Source organism: Rhinolophus hipposideros, assembly GCF_964194185.1.
Source record: "Rhinolophus hipposideros genome assembly, chromosome: 24".
Taxonomy (NCBI): domain Eukaryota; kingdom Metazoa; phylum Chordata; class Mammalia; order Chiroptera; family Rhinolophidae; genus Rhinolophus; species Rhinolophus hipposideros.
The window spans coordinates 13,979,435-14,000,888 of record NC_138070.1 but is presented as its reverse complement, the minus strand read 5'-3'; the positions used below and the strand labels follow the sequence as shown (position 1 = coordinate 14,000,888).

The window sequence follows — 21,454 nt, the reverse complement described above, 5'->3', positions numbered from 1 at the left end:
TTTGTGTGTGTGTGTTGTTGTTGTTTGTAATCATTATTATTATTCATCAACATGCATTTATTGGGCTCGTTGCCAGCGCCAGACCATGTAGTGGCACCGGCAGGCGACCATGGTCCCAGGCTTGAAGGAATGCAGGGGATGAGCCAGCCCCTGGGTGGGTCACGGGGGAGGCCCAGGTGGGCGTGGGCAGATCAGGGCTGTTTACACAGATGTGGACAGTTAGGCCTGGGGGAGTAGAGGGATATCCCCTCAGCCATGCAGCTGCACTGCGTGGTCTTGGCCCTTACAGAAGTGCAGGCTGAGCAGCTAAGGGAGTGACAGGTGGGGCTGTGTGGGCTGCGGGGGAGGGCTCGCGGTGCTGGGCGGAGGTGGAAGAGAGGACCCTGTCCCCAGTGATTCTTTTGTGTTTTACGACATATTTCTCCAAGTGGAATTTTTGACTTAAAGAGCATGAATATTTTAAAGTCAAAACATTGTCTAATATTCAGCTTTAAAAAGGAAGGAATTGCTGTCACATGCTTTAGGACATTATGCTAAGTGAAAATCAACCAGTCACAAAAAGACAGATACTGTCTGATTCCATCTAGATGAGGTCCAGAGAGTGGTCAAAAGCACAGAGACAGAAAGAATGGTGGCTGCCAGGGGCAGGGGAGGGGGAAACCGGGAGTTGTTTGATGGGTACAGAGTTTCAGTTTTGTGAGATGAAAACGTTCTGGAGATCGGTTTCACAATAGTGTGAATATGCTTATCACTGCTGAACTGTACACTCAATAAATGAGTAAGATGGTAAACTTTATGTTATGCTTTTTTTACCCTGATGAAAACCAAACATTGAATTGTTCAATGGCAAAACAATATTAAGATAAACTTTAAACAGGAATAAAAATACCCACTTCTAATCCCTCTATCCTGATCGCTTGCTTCCTTCTTTTTTGTTTGTTCCCTTCCAGGCCTGATCCAGACACACATATATTTTTACGTAATTAAAATCATACTCAGAGTTTTCTTCTAATTATCACACATCTTTGTCCATTGTTGCCCAGGAATTGTCACGGTTAACTTTTCAATGGCCATATACAGTTGTGTCTCGCAGATTTCCTGCAGTTGATCTTAATTTCTCTGCTGTTCTTTCCTCTCCCATTTAACTCCAGAATACATCAAGATAGCAGATCAGTATGTCCCTGTGCCAGGAGGGCCCAACAATAACAATTATGCCAATGTGGAGCTGATCGTGGACATTGCCAAGAGAATCCCCGTGCAGGTAAGTTGGTTGGGGCGCCCCAGTCTGCCCACGACGGGTGATGCCCTGAGCTGTGGAGCAGCTTGATTCCATAGTTCAGAAGGGTCAGAGGAGCTGGGTCCTACGAGACCCCAAAATCCAGGGCTGATATGACCCGGCAAAGAAAGAGTTTTTAGTGTGTGATGGGAGGCAGGTTCTTAAAGAAAAATCTTTGTTCATGCCTCTCTGTGTTTGCAGGCGGTGTGGGCTGGCTGGGGCCATGCTTCCGAAAACCCCAAACTTCCGGAGCTGCTGTGCAAGCACGACATTGCTTTCTTAGGTAGAGTCTGTCTCCGTCAGATTCATGGGAATTGGGGCGTTGATAGGACACTCAGCTGACCGCTGGGTCAGATTCTCTTTCTGGTGTATCCCAGTAAGGTGGGAGTCAGTTTGATATTCCCACCTCACAATTTCATCGTTAGGAGCAAGCGAGACCAGGGGTGGGAGGGCTCCTGGGTAGGTTGTCCAGCCTGGGGAAATGGGAGCTGTTACCATGGTTACCACAACGGAATGATGCTGGGGCAAGCAGAGCTCTGCTTGCGTTCCTGTTGGTACTGAGGTACCAGCCAAGTTCAGATTTATTGCTAGGTTTGCAGCTCACATTTCTGATAAGGTCACAGTTTTCCTTGGGCTGTTCTTAGGCCTTTGGAATGCCTTAACCACTTGAGACCAGAGCCCTTCATTTCTCCTACTTATTAGGTAAAATGATACTTATTATCTATGATACCGGTTTGTTTTGGGATTTGAACTTACATTTGTATACTTTGTGCAGTTATATTATCTGACATCGTTGCATGGTTTAGGCCCTAAACTTTAGGGGAATCATTTACCATCCATAATAAATCCTTACCTCTGGGTCCACGACACAGACTTGTGTATGAAATAGCTCAGTGCAGACAACACCTGATATTCCAAGGATCAACCTGGTGACCCATGCCTGCTGATTTTTCTGACCTCTTTTTTCTGTCCACGGTCATTGATGGGCTGTCACACGGGACTCTTCCTTATTTTTTAGTTTTAGCTCCTCTGGAGCTTGATGATCCAGCCCACAAGCTGGCAAACTATAGTCCATAGGCCCAATGTGGCCTGCTGCCTACTTTTGTAAATAAAGTTTTATTGACACATGGCCCCTGCTCATTTATGTATTGCCAAAGTCTGTGTTTGCCCAACGCTAGCAAAGTTGAGTATTTGTGACAGAGACCAGCAGGCCCACAAAGCTGAAAATATTTCCTATCTGGCTCATCATAGGAAAACTTAGTTCACCCATGGTCTAGTTTTGTGAAGTGCTAGCTTGCCCCCTCCGTTTAGCTTTTTGCTTTATCCCGAAAGTGAATTTTCTGTATGCCACATAGCTTAGGGTGTAACTCAGACCAGGTTTACAATCCACATGTGTTAAGAGTTAACTGATGAAGTAACAGACTAACAGATTTTTTCCTTCCCTGACTTGATGTTAAAATCCTTGAGAGCTAGGACTTGAATACATTTACTGTGCACTTGGTTGGCACTCGGCTGTGAGGGTCTTGTGTCTGACTCGATTCTGCCTTCCCCCTTGTCCATGATCCCTCAGGCCCTCCCAGCGAGGCCATGTGGGCCCTGGGAGATAAGATCGCCTCCACCATCGTGGCCCAGACGCTGCAGATTCCCACGCTGCCCTGGAGTGGAAGCGGTAAGGGACCCAAGCTTCACTTTGGGGGACTCCTTGGCCCAGTCTTGCTAATGTGAGCCAAGGGGGTGATAGGAATGTGCTTTTTTTTCACTCCTTCACTTACAAATTTTAAATTATTAAACAAGTGGTACAATTTCATTGTAGATAACTTAGAAAATATGGGAAGTACAAAAAAGAAATAGAACTCATCCATAATCCTATAACCTGGTATTGAGCATTTGTTGCATTTTAAGTATCTATCTACTTTTCCAGCCTTTCTTCTAAGCACATCCTTTAAAAAACCAGAGATCTTATATTTACTAGTCTGGGACTTATTTTTTCTCATGAATCTTTCAATGTCAATAAATACACTTTATAACATTTGAAATGCCTGAATAGGATTGTATCATACAGATGTACCACGAGTAACAGTCCTCTCTAGTTTTACATTTAGGGTGTTTCTAGTTTATTTGGTTCTGATTTAAAAAAACATTAGAAGGAATGGAGTCTTAATCATCTTAAAGCTAATCTCTATGCATATTTTAATCATTTCCTTATGATAAATTCCTCAAAGTAGAATTTCTAGGTAATATTAAAAATTAAACAAGAAAAAGTCTCAGGAGTTTCCTATTCAATTTGATTTTTTTCCTTTAGAGATTGAGTTTTAAACTTGGAATGAAAAGCATTGTTTTTTTTTTAAAATATATCTTCCCAAGGTATTAGAAAGGAATGATTCTTACATAAATGACTCCATGGGGTAGAACTGGGATATTTTTGGATTCAGGTTACTATGGTTCTTGTAGACTCAGTCTAAATTTCTTAAAGTTGATTTCTCATTCAGGGTGGAGTCAGTCCTTAAGAAAATTAAAAGCCATTAATTAATTAAGATAAAGGAACATGTCTGTATTCTGTTGGTCCAGAGGCCAGGTCTAGAGTGGCTTTGGTGAGGACAAGCCCTGTGGTATCTGTGTTATGTGTGTCTCTGTCCTCCTTGGAGAATTTATTTTTCTTTGTGACTCTTCCAGGTCTGACGGTGGAGTGGGCAGAAGATAGCCTGCAGCATGGAAAAAGAATCAGTGTCCCGGAAGACGTTTACAACCAGGGTTGTGTGAAGGATATAGAGGAGGGCTTAGAGGTAAATGCAGAGCGGAGGGGGAGAAGGGGTCAGGAGGGGGGGTGCCAAGGCCCCGGAAACTTCTCACTGTCTTGTTAGTGGTGGAAACTGTCCAACCTCTAAAGAGGTCTGTCTGTCCTTTGCCTTCCAGGCGGCAGAAAAAATTGGTTTTCCGTTGATGATCAAAGCTTCTGAAGGCGGTGGAGGGAAAGGAATCCGGAAAGCAGAGAGTGCTGAGGATTTCCCAATCCTTTTCAGACAAGTGAGCTGTTCTTGCTGCGTTTTTTTTCTGTATGTCTTTGGGCATTGTCTTTATGCAGTTGTTGGCCACCAGATTCTTTCCATTAGCATGATTCTGTCACGATTGAGAGGACATTTGTGGGAGCTGGAATATTGCTGTGCTGTGTTTTGAAGCAAATGTGTACATTTCACTCTCGGAAGTCCGCGGTTTGTGTTGATCGGTGTACCGTTGCCTTAGATGTTCAAGTCTAGGACTCAGCATGTCTATAAATGGTTTCAGAAATACAGGGTCAGGATATCGGTTTGTGACTATATTTGTCTATTGAGAGGCGGGATATTTTGTAAATGTTGGTGGTCTTGGTATTTTCAACATTTCTGGATGATCCCTTTTCGTTGTAGGAACTAAATAGTTGACTCTTTGAACAACAGGGGTTTGAACTGCGTGGGTTCACTTATACATGGATTTTTTTTTTTTCTCGTCCATAAATAGGTTTTGAAAAATTTGGAGATTTGCAACAATTTGAAAAAACTCATGGACAAACTCTATAACCTAGAACTATCAAAATATCAAAAAAAAAATTAAGAAAAAGTATGTCACAGATGCGTAAAATATGTGTAGATACTAGTCCACTTTATCTTTTACTACCATAAAATATACACATATATGTGTTAATTGACCGTTTATGTTATCAGTAAGGCTCTTGGTCAACAGGAAGCTATTAGTAAAGTTTTGGGGGAGTCACAAGTTATAGGCAGATTCTCAAGTGCATAGGACATTGGTACCCATAATCCCCGAGTTGTTCCAGGGTCAACTGTAATTGTATATTTACTTTAAAAAAATATTTTTTTATTGGGGAATATTGGGGCACAGTGTGTTTCTCCAGGGCCCATCAGCTCCAAGTCGTCCTTCAATCTAGCTGTGGAGGGCGCAGCTCAGCTCTAAGTCCAGTCACCGTTTTCAGTCTTTAGTTGCAGGGGGCACAGCCCACCCTCCCATGCAGGAATTGAACCGGCAAGCTTGTTGTTAAGAGTGCACACTCTAACCAACTGAGCCATCCGGCTGCCCCATATATTTACTTATTTGTAGCTGGTTTTCCACTTTTAAAACATTATACCAATTACTGGCCGTGTTTTAAAAAAAATTGGTGCTGACACTTTGTCTTTTTTTTTTTTAAAGATTTTATTGGGGAAGGGGAACAGCACTTTATTGGGGAACAGTGTGTACTTCTGGGACTTTTTCCAAGTCAAGTTGTTGTCCTTTCAATCTTAGGGTAGAGGGCACAGCTCAGCTCTAGGTTGAGTTGCCCTTGCTAGTTGCAGGGGGCGGAGCCCACCATCCCTTGTGGGAGTCAAGGAGTTGAACCGGCAACCTTGTGCTTGAGAGCCCACTGGCCCATGTGGGAATCAAACCGGCAGCCTTTGGTGTTAGGAGCATGGAGCTCTAACTGCCTGAGCCACCGGGCCGGCCCATGTTGCGACCTGCACAACACAAGCCGTGGGAAGACGAGGGAGGCGGCGAGGGTTAAACTATAACAAAGAGACAGAGACTCAGATACAGTTAAATCACAGAGGACAAAGGGACTTGCAGTCTCAAGAGACTGGAGCACCAAATAGGGTCAACTGGGGTGTTTATTGATTACCAGCAAAGGAATCACATGACTTTAGGCCCTGCCTATGAAACTCTTGCAAAATTTAAAAAATACTTTTTGAGCCCAATTGTATGTCCCACAGCAACCGAAGCATATAGTCCGATGATATCTAAGGTGTGCTATTCACCTCCTGGGGGGTTGACAGTCTCTCGTGATGAGCCATTCCATGAGCTGAGCAGTAAGGGCGAGATCTTATCACTCTAATGGACCTCTCTCACAATTAGGTGAGAGGGAGCAGCAAGAGTCAGCAGCTGCTTTTCTCAAGCAAGGGGGTAGGGAGACAAGGCTCCTTTCCATTTATTTTACAGCAGCTCATCAGGGGTCTCAACGGGGTCCGTCTGGCTTGAGTTGTTCCTTCCATAAGGAATCTTACTCATCTTTGACTGCGAATGCTTCTTTCTGGTGATCAGGCAGAGAGACACGAGTCATAAAACTCTAATCCCAAAGAGGCACAGTTCCACAATCCTTACTTTCTTAGGGAAAGGCAGAAGGAGAAAAACGGTTAGGCTACTGTGCGACCACCACAGGCCCAATGTCTCATTCTTAACCCAACTATTTTAATAGTTCTAGGTTTTCTTCTAGACCTTGTTCATGTATATATTTTAAAGAGTTGTATTTGGTTTACATAATATTTTGTTGTACAGTTAAAAAATTCTAAGTTGTAGATCATGAAGATTTTTACCATGTTGTTCCAGTCCTGACAATTATTTTGATTGTACAATATTCGCTATACAGCTGTAATCTTATTGATCAAAGTTTCTTGTTTTTGGTAAACGTTAAGCTTGTTTCCATTTTCAGTATTACAAATAACTCTGCTATAGTATAATATGGTATTTAATACTTAGGTTCTTTTTCATTCTTTTGAATGATTTTCTTGGGTAAAGACCATGGTGAGAGAATGAATACACATCAGAAAATTGCTTTCTAAAAAGATTTACCGATTTTACAGCTGTGGGCAATATGTGAGTGTTATAGAAAGTAGTGGTTTCACTACCATGTGTCTCCATTGGGGTGTATGGGTTTGGGGAGTATTATTTGGGAAGAATTTATATTTTCACGAAAGTTACAAGAGTAATACAGATTCCCATCTCCCCATCACCTAGTTTTCTCATTATTAACATCTTCCGTAACTCTGCCATGTTTGTCACAATTAAAAGGGTAAAAGTACGTTTATATTAAGTAGATTCCAGACATGATTCAGATCTTGCCAGTTTGTCCTGGATCCCACTTTGCACTTAGGGTTTGTATGGGTTTTAAAGCTTTTTTCTTTTTTTTTTTTTTAAAAATAGACTTTTTAGAGCAGTTTCTAATTCACAGTAAAATTGAGGGGAGGCATAGCAGGTCCTTAAATAACATGGTTTTTCCTTCAACGTTGTTTCATTAAGTTATAACAATGAGATGCTGTAGGAACTTAATTCTTGTTCTTATAAACTAGCCTGTGGTAAAACTGATTTTGTGTCATTTTGCTTAAGGTCACAGAACCTGTTGATGATGTTGTGTGACGATTTACATGCAGAGTTCCCATAGACCCTGCCTGACACATGCGTGACCTTCCAGGAGCTTTTTTCCTTTTAATTCCCTGAGTGTAATATAAAAATGTTCTTACTGTGAAAATTCAAATACTTCAGTAACAAGAACAAAAAAGGAAAATTTTCTTTTCACTCTCACCTCCCAACCCTTACCCGCTTCTTAGACGTAACCACTGTTAGCAGTTGGCTTTCTCTCCAGCATTTTTACTGTATAATCTTTTATGTAGACATTCATGCAATTCGGTTTTAATATTTTCCACATTAGTGGGGTCATCCCACATATTATTACAACCTGGTTTAAAAAAAAATTTGTCCTAGAAATCATTCTGTGTGAACACTTCCTTATCTTTAAGAATCTCTAGATGACATCTCCGTACGATAGTGCCTTTCAGCCACTAAAAGGGTGGAGTCTGTAGGTTCCACCGTAGAGAACTGGCTGAGTAAGTACATTAGGCAGGAGGAAAAGAAAGCTACAGAGAAATGCGCTTTGGTTCTATTTTTGTTTAAAGAAACATTCTTGTGCGTGTTACGGAATGTATAGCAGAAAACCAGTTTGTACACCGTACACCGAGCTCTTAACAGCATATTAACTCTTAACCAGTTAACCCTTAACTGTGTTAACTGTTTTTAAAAATTATTTATGTATTGTTTTCAGTTACAGTTGACATTCAATATAATTTTATATTAGTTTCAGGTGTATGGCGTAGTGGTGAGACATTTATATAATTTATGAAGTGATCTCCCCCCTCCCTCGATTAGTCTGGTGTCCGCCTGGCACTATACATAGTTAGTGCAACATTATTGAGTATGTTGCCTCTGCTTTACTTTATATCCTCGTGACTATTTTGTAACCACCAGTTTGTACTTCTTCATCCCTCCACCTTTTTCAACAATGTTAACTCTTAAACTCGTAACCAGTTTGTACTCAACTCTTCACAGCACATTCATTATCTTTAGGAGATGAGAGTATGGGGAAATTTCACGTTCTGTGTCACGTAATTTCACTGTTGGATTTAAAACAACAACAAGAATGTAATGTCTTGGAGAGAGGTAAAACAAAACTAAAAGGTCGTGGTCGTGGACATCACTGCCATTGTTTCTCTCTTCGGGGAACTTCCTGTGGCCAGACGCGGTCCCCGGTCCCCAGGCAGGGAAGAGACAGTCGCTCTGCCTCCCCCCTCCCCCCAGGTGCAGAGCGAGATCCCAGGCTCCCCCATCTTCCTCATGAAGTTGGCCCAGCACGCCCGTCACCTGGAGGTCCAGATCCTCGCCGACCAGTATGGGAACGCCGTGTCTCTGTTTGGGCGAGACTGCTCCATCCAGCGGCGGCACCAGAAAATCATCGAGGAGGCACCTGCCACCATCGCTACACCATCTGTGTTCGAGTTCATGGAGCAGGTGGGCTCTGCAGAGCCGGGGGGGGGGGGGGGGGGCGGGGGGGGCGGGGGGGGGTGGCAACTGCAGGGGTAGCTGTGTCCGCTCAGAGCCAGCAAGAACTCGCTATGGTCCATGTTGCCGAAGTGGGGTGGGTGCCCAAGGAGAGATGGGGTTCCATCATGGAGATGACTTCAGGCTGGCATGGGTTTATTGAACATGATCTATGTGGTCGCAAAGAAAGTGACACAAAGCAAGTCCTTAGTCTTCATTTTATGGGGGAACTAATAAGCCACTATTAAAACTACCCAAGAACGCCACTGGGAACGCCTTGTTCTCCGTTTCTTTGCAGTGTGCTGTCCTCCTGGCCAAGACCGTGGGCTACGTGAGTGCAGGGACAGTTGAATATCTCTACAGCCAGGATGGCAGCTTCCACTTTTTGGAGCTGAATCCCCGTCTGCAGGTGGAACACCCCTGCACAGAAATGATTGCTGATGTCAACTTGCCGGCCGCTCAGCTTCAGGTGAGGAAACGGGCTCCAAGCCCTCGATGTTCTTCTGCCCAGGGTGGGGTCCCCCGTCCTACTCAGATTATACCTTTCTGCCCTTCTTGGCTGGCTGTCTCTGGGGGAATGACTGTTGTGATACATGAGTAGCACTGAGAACCATGCAGGCAAAGAACCTTCCGTGACGTGGTTTTTCACCTTTGAGAAACTAGACAAAGCTGTGGGCCTTCTCCCTGGTGAAATACATTTTATTCAATTTCAGGGCATTCATGGATCCCTGATATCCATTCATAGACCAGAGAAGTATTTATCAACCGTTTTTTCATTATCGCTCCCCTGAGGAGCCTTTTTAGACATTTCCCCCTCTAATTTCTCCCCCATAACATTTTACTATCATAGATATACTATATATCTCTTTGGATACAGTAGATACAGCTGTGCTTTATACATACAAAGAATAAGATTTTTTTCCCCCCAAGAGTTAAATATTTGCTCCCCTTGGAGGGAGTTTCACCCCCATCGAGAACTTGTGACCTAACGGTAGGAACTCTTGCATTAATTGGAGCTCAATTTTTTAAAAATTTTAATTAATGTCTTCTTTCTCCTCCCTTCCGTCATCCACCAGAATTTTTATTGTTTTTTATGGTTGTTCTATTTTTAAAAATTTTTTTTTAGTTGTAAAAATTTCAGAAAAGATACAAGGATAAAACAAGTTAGCACCATACCCAGTGCCTAGGTCTACCAGTTGTTAGCATCTCACCACATTTGCTTTCATCTAGTGTATTTGTCTAATTTTCTTTTTTTCGGTCCAACCTTTTGAGACGTTTTGACTTGAACTGTCATGCCACTTTGCCTCTAATTACTTCAGTATGAGGACCTCCTGAGAACAAGGGCATTTTGTTACAGTACCACAATAAAATTACTGCACTCGAGAAATACAGCACTGATACCATCCCATGTCTAATATTATCGCCCACATTAAAATGTTCCCAGTTGTCCCCATAAGGTCCCAAATCTGTAGCCGTTTTTTGTTTGTTTTTTTAAATCCAGGATCCAATTCAGGGCCACGTACGTATTCCATTTCATTGTCATTTCTCTTTCGCCTCTAATTTGGGACCGTTCCTCAGTCTTATTTTTTTAATTTTTGACGTTGGCATTTGGTGAAGCGTTCAGGCAGAATGTTTCTCAATTTGGATTTGTCTGATCATTTCTTGCTGGTTAGAGTCTCTTTAAACGTTTGGCCAAAGATCCCACAAGTGTTGTTGTGTCCTTCCAGAATCACATAACAAGACACAGTGTGTTACCTTGGGTCATTTGGCTAAGTGTCTGTCACTGCCTGGTTTTTAGTCATTATTTTAGCTCAGCTTTCCCTGCGTCCTTCACAAAACCTTTCATTCTGCTCCCCTTTTATAGCACTAAAGTCTGTACCTTTTATTTAACTTTTATTGTCTTGTTATGTGATACTGTTTTACGAATATTGCTGCTTTTCCTAGTGACACAATTGCTCTGTGGGGACAGAGTCAAGCCTTCTGTCTTTCCTGTCTTTGCGTCTTCCGCCACTGTATACGAGTATTGTATGCCCGTTAGGCTTTCAGTATATCTGAAATGGTTCACTGTACCTCTATCTCCATCGCAATTAGCACTGTGCTTGGTGTTTAGTGGCCAGGGGTCTCGTGGGACTGACAGTCATGGGAAGGATATTTTTTTTTTTAAAGATTTTTATTAAAATCTAGCCAACATACAATATCATGTTAGTTTCAGGTGTACACAGTAGTTATTAAACATTTATATACCTAAATGTTGAATCACCACGATAAGGCCAGCAACCATCTGACACCGTACCATGCTATCACTTCTTAAATTACATAAATGGATTTCTTGATTTCAGGTCGCCATGGGCGTGCCACTGCACCGGCTGAAAGATATCCGGCTTCTGTATGGAGAGTCACCGTGGGCGGTGACACCCATTTCTTTTGATTTCCCTTCCAACCCTCCCCTCGCCCGAGGCCACGTTATTGCAGCCAGAATCACCAGTGAAAACCCAGATGAGGCAAGTCATGGGGGAGCCCTGCATTTCTGCCATCTCCAATCTCCGGGTGTGGGGCAGATCCCTAATGTTAACCTTGGACGAAATTCCCCCCAGGCTTCTCGGTTTACAGACAAGGAAACTGAGGTGCAGGAAGGGACCCATCACAGTTTATTGACACATTGTGTGTGCCAGGCACAGGGCAGATCCCTTCCTGTGTCTCATTGCTCACTTACACAACAACACTGCCACTGGGCGTTGCTACCTTGCGTTACAGTTCAAGAGGTTGGGGTAACTTGCCTCAAACCTGGGACCTGCTGACGCTGTGGCTGAGCACTGCCAGGGGACTCTAAAGGCTACATCTATCTGTGGGACGAGCAGCCAGGCTTAGAGTTTGGGTCCTTGGGTTTTTGCTTCACCATAAATGCAGTCTGGCCCTTTGTAAGGTGTCCCTCTGTGACTTGTTCTTACTTGTTCCTTAAAAAAAACAACCAGCCAACCAACTGGCATCTGTCACAGTTCACATGCTTACTAATGATTGTCACATGATCGCCATCATTTACCACAACTTAATTGTTTTATGATTACATTCAAGAAACTTGGGGTAAGAGAAGTTTCTTCCCCCCTCTCCCTTTTAACTAAAGAATTTTAAGCTGTGGCAGCTGTATTCGTTTGGGATCTTTGGCTGCAAAGAACCAACTCTGGTAATGGACAAGCGAAACAGGAATTTTTCAGAAGGATGTTGGTTTGTTTACAGGTGTCTGGGAGGATGAAGGACCTGGTGATGGAGTTCTCAGGCACCTGGAACTCTTTTGCCTCCAGGCACTTCTGCCAAACGAATGCCTCCCTCACTCACATCAAGAACCCTAATCCCAGAGATAGTGTCCACATTCGCCCCTACTCCTTACCAAAATTACACTCAAAGTGGGGCAGGCCACCCCTCATCCCAAAGGGAATTAGATGTGTTAGCATCAGCACGGCTGACACTGGATTTCTTTATCTGCTGGGATTTTCATGATGCAGAATTGGGAATCCAGTCCTATTTTATTTAAATTTTTGATTATCGACAATGTCAAGAGTATAAAATCAGAATGTACCTTCAGCTCCACCAGTGATAACTGTTCATCCATATTGTGCCTTCCCCCAGCCCAACTTGGTTGTTATTTTAATAGCTTTTTTAATCAGGTAGAGCGAATAATTATTACTAGTTTTTGTTTTTTAAGTAAAAGTGACATGCATTGGCGTGTGTACATGGGTGCCCCCGCAGATTCACCTGCACCCCTAATGAGGTATCAATGTTTTATTCATCATGCTAAACTTTCGGTTGTGGCAGGCATTCTTGGGTTTTCCTAGGATTTAATTCTGATGAAAATAGATCTGGAGTAACGATTTCTTCCATTTTGCTTTTTTCTTTCTGGGCTCCAGGGGTTTAAGCCGAGCTCCGGAACAGTCCAGGAACTGAATTTCCGCAGCAGCAAGAATGTGTGGGGTTATTTTAGCGTGGCTGCTAGTGGTGGCTTACATGAGTTTGCTGATTCCCAGTTCGGGCACTGCTTCTCTTGGGGAGAGAACCGGGAAGAGGCCATTTCGTGAGTATCTCCTTTCTTCCCTCTCTTCTTTCTCCCTTTCTCTTTCCCGGCTTCTTTCCTCCACTCCTCCCCTCCTCTTTCCATCCCTTTCTTTCTTTAATAAACCAACAGCTAGCTTGTGACTGCAGATGTGGTAGCATGTTACGAGATCAAAGGAGGTGAATCACAGAGCAAACTGTGTTTTAAATGTTCAGTACTGAAGTTCAAGCACAAAGTCTACTCTCTTCCTGTATTTGAGATCCATGAAGTAAAATGACCTCACCAAGGTCATTGCTCTTGAGCTTATTCTAGGTTGAACTTGAAAGAGAGACAGACAATGTTCAAGATGATTCCAAAAGTTTAAAAGGTGCTGAGAACTAAAACTTTTTTACGAAAGATGGATGTGTGGGGGAACTCCTTTAAATCGAAATCTTATAAGGAGTTCCTAGAGAAACCCACATTGACAAAGGGGCCCTAAATTCTGAAACACATCTTAAGCTTTCTCCGGCCTTGACCTGGGTGCAGAAAGCTCAAAACCAGTTCACTTTGTAATTCAGCGTTCTTGTGTGGGTAAATAATTGTCCTTTAATGTGAAAAATCCCAACGGTAGTGTGGACATTTCATTTCAAAAGCATTAAAATCTATCTGGCCCTGGGCACTTAGCCATGAATTAAATTGAGTTTGGTAATTTGATAAGCTGGCTTTCTTTGCCAGCTTTGAATAATTAATTTTTATCATGCTCAGTAAAATATGGAGACTCTTGGAGCTTAGGGAGGATTTCAGCAAATATGAATTAATAGGGGGAGGGAGGGAGGTCAGCCAGTCCAGCCCACTCCAAATGAAATGGCCTGTGGCTTGTCCCATGCTGTGAATGAATGGCCGGTTGAAACTTCAACAGGATTCAAAGGAAAAAAATTCCATCTTTTTTTTTTTTTTTTTACTGATGTCAGAATCCAGTAGGGGGCTCAAGGGACCAGGTTTTCCCGGCATGATGGGATTTCTCAGTGCTAAAACTGGCAAAGTCCTGAGCAGACTGGGACAAGTGGGTCAGTGGGTCCCACCACCGTAGCCTAGTGACACCCTAACTTGACCTCACTGCATCTTCATTTTCTCATCCCCCAAATGGAGTGGTTCTTGCCACACGTGCTGACAGCATGCAGGTGTGGAAGCTCTTCTCTCCCAGGAAGAGAAGCCTTCTCATGCCTCTCCTTTCTCTGGTGCATTTTCCCCAGAACACTCTCCCTGTGACTTCAGAGGGGGTGGCGGTTTCAGCCCTTTGGTCTGGGAGGCTCTGTTTGGTGGCAGGGGAGGCCCCTCTGAGAAATGGGAGGTGGTTACCAGCCAAGTCCACGTGGGCTGCTGACCACTGAGCCCTGGGTGGGGGAACAGTGTTAGCTGTCTGCTGATGTGTCCCATACACACCGGGCAGAGCTGCTGTGGGGACAGCCCGAGGGTGGCGCCAGCTCTGGGACGCGGCGATTTGAACAGATGCAGCAGGAGAGAGAGGTAGAGTGACTGGAAGTGGTTCATTAGAACCATAGTCACGGTAATTAATCACGTTCATAGCAGCTGACGTTTACTGATCAGTGTCTGGGTGCTTCCTATGATGGATGTGCTCATTGGAATCCTCAAGCACCTGTGTGAAGGCGGCATCATTGCCCCATTTTTCCAGGTGAGGAAACTGAGGCCCAGGCCATTAAATCACTGGCCCAGGATTACTTGACTAATAAGGGCCGGAGCTGAGATTGACCCAGGCTGTCTGTCTCAGGGCTTTCTTAACTTTTGTGCTGTTCTGGCTCTCTGGGAACCGCAGGGAACTCTGGGACTCACATATTAATTGAAAAACAATCCGTGTGCGTTTCCCCCCAAGCAACATGGTGGTGGCTTTGAAGGAACTGTCCATCCGAGGCGACTTCAGGACCACCGTGGAATATCTCATCAACCTGCTGGAGACGGAGAACTTCCAGAACAACGACATCGACACTGGGTGGTTGGATCACCTCATCGCCCAGAAAGTGCAGGTGGGGGGCATCTCCTCTCTGCATCGCGGAGACCCCCGGCTCCCTGCGGGCTTGCTTCCCGGGAATACTGACGTGCATAGTCTTTCCTAGGCCGAGAAGCCCGATATCATGCTCGGGGTGGTGTGCGGAGCCTTGAACGTGGCTGATGCAATGTTCAGAACCTGCATGACGGATTTCTTACACTCGCTGGAAAGGTAGGGCGCGAGGGTAACTCTTTCCCCCTTTTTAGTGGCAAGTAAGGCAGAACCTGCTTTACTTGGGAGCAAATCACTCACCAAGTGATTCGTGAGCCCCTCCTACGTGCTTGCCTCTGAAATTCCTTGGAGAAACCTGGGCTGCCCGCGAAGAGGCCAGGGGACAGGATTCTCAAGGCCAAGGCAGTAGGCAGCATGTTACCAGGAATCGGACTTTGTACCTGGGCTCTTTGTCTTCTTGAGGGAAAGAATTCAGTCAGGAGACAGAGTTTGTGCAGCACAGGACAGCAAGAAGTTTCTTAGTAAAACGAGTGCACTGAGACAGGGAGCGGGCCGACGCAAGAGAGGGAAGCAGCCTCTCCTGACATTGTGTGAGGGTTTTTCTCTCTGGGTAGACTTGTCTTCCCCTCTTTGTCTCCAGTATCTCTCATTCTCCAGCTGGCATGCCTCGTCCTCTCTTCTCGCTCCCAAGCTTGTCTGAGCTCATTACAATCTGAGCTCATGACCCTAAGAAGCAGGGTGTATAATCTGATAAGCGGATGTATTCCCATCGCTCTCGGCGTTTTTCCTTCTTATTTAGGGGCATGTGTGAGCCCGCTGTCCTACTGAGCTAGGTGTTTTGTGCCCACCTTTGTTTATGGTATCTGTGCCTTAAGTAGGAGCAGCTGCAAGGGGCCTCCTGACGAGGCTGATTCCCTCCGTCTCTCACTCATTTCTACCTTTCTACCTACCCTGTCAAACACAGTCGTGTTTTCTTCATGCTGCCTTGTGTCAGGTACGTCAGCAGAGTCAGGAGTTCAGAGTCGTAGGATATGGATTTGGGAAGCAAAGCCGGTTGTAGGTCACCTTTACAAATGGGTCTTTCCCAGACCCTCACCTGAAGCCGAAGGTGTCTAGTGCAATGGACCAGCATGGAAGTGGCCAGGTGCTCTCTGCTAGGATGGGCCAGGCTTTCTCAGCCTCAGCACCACTGACATTTTGGGCTGGGTCCTTCCTTGTCGTGGGGTGTCCCGTGCAATGCACAATGTTAGGAGGATTCCTGGCCCTGTTCATAGGATCCCTTCTTCCCCCCGGAAGTGATGGTCAACTCTGGAGTGCTGACCATTGCACCGTGGGACCTCATGACAATCAGATATGCTTTTAGACGTTGCCAAATGTCCCAGGGGTAGAGGCAAACATCGCCCCCGGTTGAGAATCACTATGAGAGGCAAACGAAACTACCAAAAAGGAAAGAAAAAGATAAAAGATTATAGTGCTAGGTTATCATGCTTTGGAATGGTACTGGAATCACAGTCTGTGAACTGCATTCTTGCATAAGCAGGAGGCAGGATTCCCACACGTGGAATTTTTCGAGAAGGGGCCATGATGGATGTGGCTTCCTGGAAAGCCCTTTTGCAGTTTTACATCTTTCAGCAAGTGCAGCTTCCTTAAGTCCTGAGGAATGTGAGTTTCCTCGGGATGATCCACGTTTCTTGCCTTTTGTTCAGATTTAGCGTTTTTAGTGCAGCCAAGTGGTGTTGGTGTTTAGGGCAGGCAAAGAGCCGGGGGATGCTGTTAGATCCAGCTGATGGCCACGGAGTTCTGTCACTCCCAAGGCTGACCTCAGGTCTGTCTTCTCTTTCAGGGGCCAGGTCCTCCCCGCGGATTCTCTGCGGAATACTGTGGATGTGGAATTAATTTACGGAGGCATCAAGTACATTCTCAAGGTAAAGACCTGCGTTTCTTAGGTGTCTCCAGCACTCTGGAGGCTTGAGGGAGTTTTTATTTCTGTGATGAGCCATCCCTGGAGGGGATTTTTCTCATGCTTGGGCCCCAGGACGCCCCATACAGCCCATGATCTTGAAACCCAAACACTTTGGATTTGAGAATGTGTAGGTTTGACTAGAGCACACAAGGCACGATGGAGCGTGTATTAGTTTCCAGCGGCTGCCATACCAAGTACCACAAACTGGTGGCTTCAAACAAAGGAAATTTATTCTCTCACAGGTGTGGCCAGAAGGCAAAATCAAGGGGTAGGCTGGGCCCTGGTCTCTTCGAAGGCTCCAGGGCAGAGGCAGTCCTCTGCTTTCCTAGCTTCTGGGCGTTGTGGGCATCCTTGGGGGTTTGTAGGCTGTCCTTCCCGTCTCTGCCTCCAGCTCCGTAGGACCGCGTTCTCGCTGTGTGTGTCTGTCTTCACACTGTCTTCCTTCTGTGCCTGTGTCTCTGGGTCCCTTCTCTAGAAGAGCACCAGTCATATTGGATTTGGGCCTCACCCTAATCCAGTACGACCTCATCTTAACTAACTATATCTGCGAAGACCTTGTTTCCAAATAAGGTCGCATTCTGAAGTGGCGGGAAGAATGTGAATTTGGGGGGCCACTGTCCAACCCGACAGTGCGTGAGCAGGACCATTGCTGAGCTGGCATCATGTCTGAGTCCATTGCCGAGGACTGTGAAGCTGGCTCTGTCCTGTGTCTCCGCACCAAGAACAGTGTGTGGGATTCTGGCCTCTTCCTGTGCCATCTCTGCTGTACTTGGTGCCTATTCAGGGCTGTTCTCCTCTGGTGGGAATATTCACTTACCCTTCCTGGGCTATCCAGCGTCAATTCAGCAGAGAGTGTCAGAGAGTCTCTGAGAGGTGGGCACAGAGGGTGGCGCCGGGTCCAACTTGGAGTGACCTGGGGGACAAAATGTCCCCAGGAAGCCGAAGCCTTCCTGGCCCTTCCTAACCTCACATTCTGGGGAGGGAAAAGAAAACGGAGTTCACGTCGGTTGTGGAGGCAGAATTTTTATTTTCTTTTACTTTATTTTTAATATTGCCGAGCACATGTTGAACTTTCAACTTTGAAGATTTTTTTTTAGGTTTTGTTCAGACAAGTGAGTGTATTATCCATGGAAGCTGTAAAACCACTTCTTCCTGTTTGCCTCCAAGATTTCCTGGCTACCTTTGGGGGCCTGGGTCCCCCCCAACTCAATTTTAAATGTGGTACATGCTCATTGTAGAAAACTTCAAAATTTCAAACATGCGTAGAAAGCATCAGAAAAACAGATCCAGCATGTGCCAACCCCTGGAGGCAATACCTGTGAACATTTTAGCAGATCTCATTTCAGTGATTTGTTTTTTCCCCCTTACGCATTGAGTTGACAATGGGCGCACATACATTTACCGTGGTGCACATACATTTTTACTGTGCTTTGATATTCTCATGGCATAAAGTTTCCCCGCGGTTTTAACAGGGTTTCTTCGACATCAGTCTGGAATCTGCAGCGCTGTCCAATTCAAATGTCCATAGGGATGGAAATATTCTAGATCTCTGATGTCCAGTATGCGCCACCTGTGGCTCTTGACCGCGTGAAGGGTGGCAAGTGTAACCGAGGAACTGAATTTTGTGTTTCATTTCATTTTAATTAATTTACGTTTAAATACCGTGAGTGGCTAGGGACTAGTGTATTCGACCGTGCAGGTCTAGAGTCTTTCATTGCAAGGTTGTCATGGTTTCGTCCTAAGTGTTGGTATTACCATGAATCATATTGCTGTTACCATAGTGCTGTTAAGTTTTGCGGTTACCGTTAATAATATTGCAATAAACATTTCTATCTTTCTTGCTCTCTTTTATCTCAAAATGTACGTTTTAGAAGTCAAGGGCTCTTTAGGGTCTTTGTTTTCTGAAAGAGAGCATGCACACTGAGCTGAGGGCCACATGGGGCCAGTAGGTCAGATTGAAGGGCAGAGCTGAAGCCAGGCCCTGGCCACCTGTGCCTCTCTTGAGTGTCCCAAATGTCTTGTGTGGCCCTGGGCAGAGCCACGTCTGGGGGTGCAGAGCCCTAGTCCACACCCAGGTCACTGGTGGAACCCCCAGGGCTGCCTCATCTAGAGTACGTTCCCCTCTCCCTGCTACCCAGGCTGGCCCTGCTAAGGGCTGACCCTTGGAGGCAGGAATCAGGAGTTAGAAGGAAGCCGCCAACCCCTGAAGGCACATAGTTGGTGAGAGATGGCCCAATAGGACTACGCCTGTGGCCAGCAACCATTAGCCTCCCCACAGGGGAGATGTGGCGTGCGGACTCCGGGCTCTCTCCCCCTCAGCTGCTCCCTCGCGGTGACTGAAGGCTGGGACTAGATAGGCAAGGTTTCCACCCTGGCACTCGCGCCGTGGACACCCACCCTAGCTCCCAGTCGGGGCCAGATGGTGCTCTGGGGGCCAGTACACGGTGGAGGGACAAGCAGGCATCTTGCATTCAGGTGGGAACGTTGGCCCTTGTCCCCATAGGTGGCTCGGCAGTCTTTGACCATGTTCGTCCTTATCATGAATGGCTGTCACATCGAGATTGATGCCCACCGGCTGAACGATGGTGGGCTTCTACTATCCTACGATGGCAATAGCTACACGACCTACATGAAAGAAGAGGTCGACAGGTACGTGGGGTCCCTCCGTGGGCTGGGCCGGAGCCCACTCTCTCCCGTGGAGTTGAAAATATGAAGCTAGCCTATGTGCAGCCCAGGCCCATTGAGAGAGGTTAATCTCTTGGTTGGAATTCCGTGCTAGCGGCAGACACGTATGGGTGGTGCCCAGGAGGCCCTCTTCTAGTAACGGGGGAGGATTCAGAGTGGAGTGAGAATGTGACTCCGAGTTCCGGGCCTGCAGTGTGTATGACGATGGGACAGCTGCTCCGTGTCTGAGCGGCAGCGTCCACACCCACCTCGGCACAGGCCTGGAGGAGATGTGGCCAGCCAGTAGGGCAGTGGCTGGATATTACACCTGTCCTTGTACCAGGCACCGGGCTAGCTGCTAGGATAGAATCATGGTCAAGACTCATAGAGCCTGTTGGGGAAGACGACACATTGATCGAGCAGACATTGGCAGGAAATGTCACTGTGCATCCAGACGGGTGACATACGGGATGCCTGGAAACACCCAGCACAGGGGCATCATATTAGGTAGACCCAGAGACCCTCCTGCTCTAGTGTGTCTGACCACACTGAGCTCATAATGAAATGCTGACCACCCTGTGAGCAGGCAGCACACACCCCAGGCCCAGGAGAGTAAGGCGGCTGTGGGGGCGGGGTACCAGAAGCCCCACGCCTGAAAAGGCTCCGGTTCGAGAGTGGAGTCTCCCTTCCCATTTCTCAGTGGAAGAAGGTGGACTAGATTCATTCCAGAGCAATGTTTTATTCCCTCTTTTTAACCATGTACTATCTGCCAAGAATAGTCAAGATTTATTGTAGGCTCCACCCACGGAGCATACTCTTTCCCCAGTTCAGTTATAATTTGAAGATTTGAAGTCGGTCAATATTTATTGAGGAATATTTAGTGATTGCTTTCTCCGTGCAGGTTGGAATTAATGTCAGTAAAAATTCGGTTAGCAAAGATTCCCACCCTTTGCTCCCCTAACTCCCAGTGTATCTGCAGTGACTGTCAAATGCCACCATTTGGGAAAGTGGAGTCCGCAAACCACACATAGGGTGACACTCGTGGCTGCCTTTAGGAAGGGAAAATACTGTAGAACTCCTGACTCGGACACGCTGGGTCGATGGTCTTCCCTAAGTGCCCCCCACCCCATGCCCTTTCCTCCTCTCTCCCAGTTACCGGATTACCATCGGCAACAAGACGTGTGTGTTTGAGAAGGAGAATGACCCCACAGTCCTGAGGTCCCCGTCGGCTGGGAAGCTGACTCAGTACACGGTGGAGGACGGGGGCCACGTGGAGGCTGGAGGCAGCTACGCTGAGATGGAGGTAAGCACAGCAGACCCTGGGGTTTAGCCGGGCCTCCCTTATACCCCTGCTCCCCAAGGGAGGCCCGTCCGGCGTGGCTTCTGCAGATGGGCCTCCTTCTCCCCTGGGCCTAAGAGAGTCAGTGTGTGGGGTGCAGCTCAGATTTTCTGCAATATCGAAAGGGAAAAACCTCAAGAATGCACAGCTTCGCAGAAATGGGTAAGAGCTGATTAATAATTAGGATGGTGACGATAAAAAAGTCTTAAGCCAACACTTGCAAAGCACTTGCCGCTTGACAACCACTGTTCTAGGCATTTTACTTTAATTACCTTCTTTAATCTTCCCAGCCATAAGAGGAGACGGGCACACATTTAAACCCTGTTTTTGCATGTGAAAAAACGGAGCGCAGGCAGGCTAAGGATCTCACTGGCGGTCACATGTAGCCAGGATTCAAACCTGGCCGCCATTCCTTGCTCCAAGGAAAATAATAATGATAATGACAATGGAGTAACAGGAAGCGCTAAGGCTTCGTGGTCTCCTGCCTCGTGCCAGATGCTTCGTCTTGCTGAGTCCTCAGAGTCCAATTATTATTCCCCATGTCATTCCCCATTTTATTAATG

General features: G+C 46.0%; 1 protein-coding gene across 12 annotated transcripts in view; it reads left to right on the top strand.

Moving 5' to 3' along the window:
* Positions 1-21,454, top strand: part of ACACB (acetyl-CoA carboxylase beta) — a 110,631-nt gene that overhangs the window by 39,743 nt on the left and 49,434 nt on the right. For all 12 annotated transcript variants that reach the window (XM_081037464.1, XM_081037461.1, XM_081037468.1 and 9 more), the window contains 14 exons: positions 1,152-1,261; positions 1,478-1,559; positions 2,847-2,945; positions 3,950-4,059; positions 4,190-4,300; positions 8,645-8,854; positions 9,183-9,353; positions 11,224-11,385; positions 12,787-12,950; positions 14,800-14,950; positions 15,041-15,144; positions 16,769-16,850; positions 19,392-19,537; positions 20,705-20,855. In XM_081037464.1, coding sequence (XP_080893590.1) covers positions 1,152-1,261; positions 1,478-1,559; positions 2,847-2,945; positions 3,950-4,059; positions 4,190-4,300; positions 8,645-8,854; positions 9,183-9,353; positions 11,224-11,385; positions 12,787-12,950; positions 14,800-14,950; positions 15,041-15,144; positions 16,769-16,850; positions 19,392-19,537; positions 20,705-20,855 — 1,853 coding nt within the window. The remainder of the gene's footprint in view (positions 1-1,151; positions 1,262-1,477; positions 1,560-2,846; positions 2,946-3,949; positions 4,060-4,189; positions 4,301-8,644; positions 8,855-9,182; positions 9,354-11,223; positions 11,386-12,786; positions 12,951-14,799; positions 14,951-15,040; positions 15,145-16,768; positions 16,851-19,391; positions 19,538-20,704; positions 20,856-21,454) is intronic.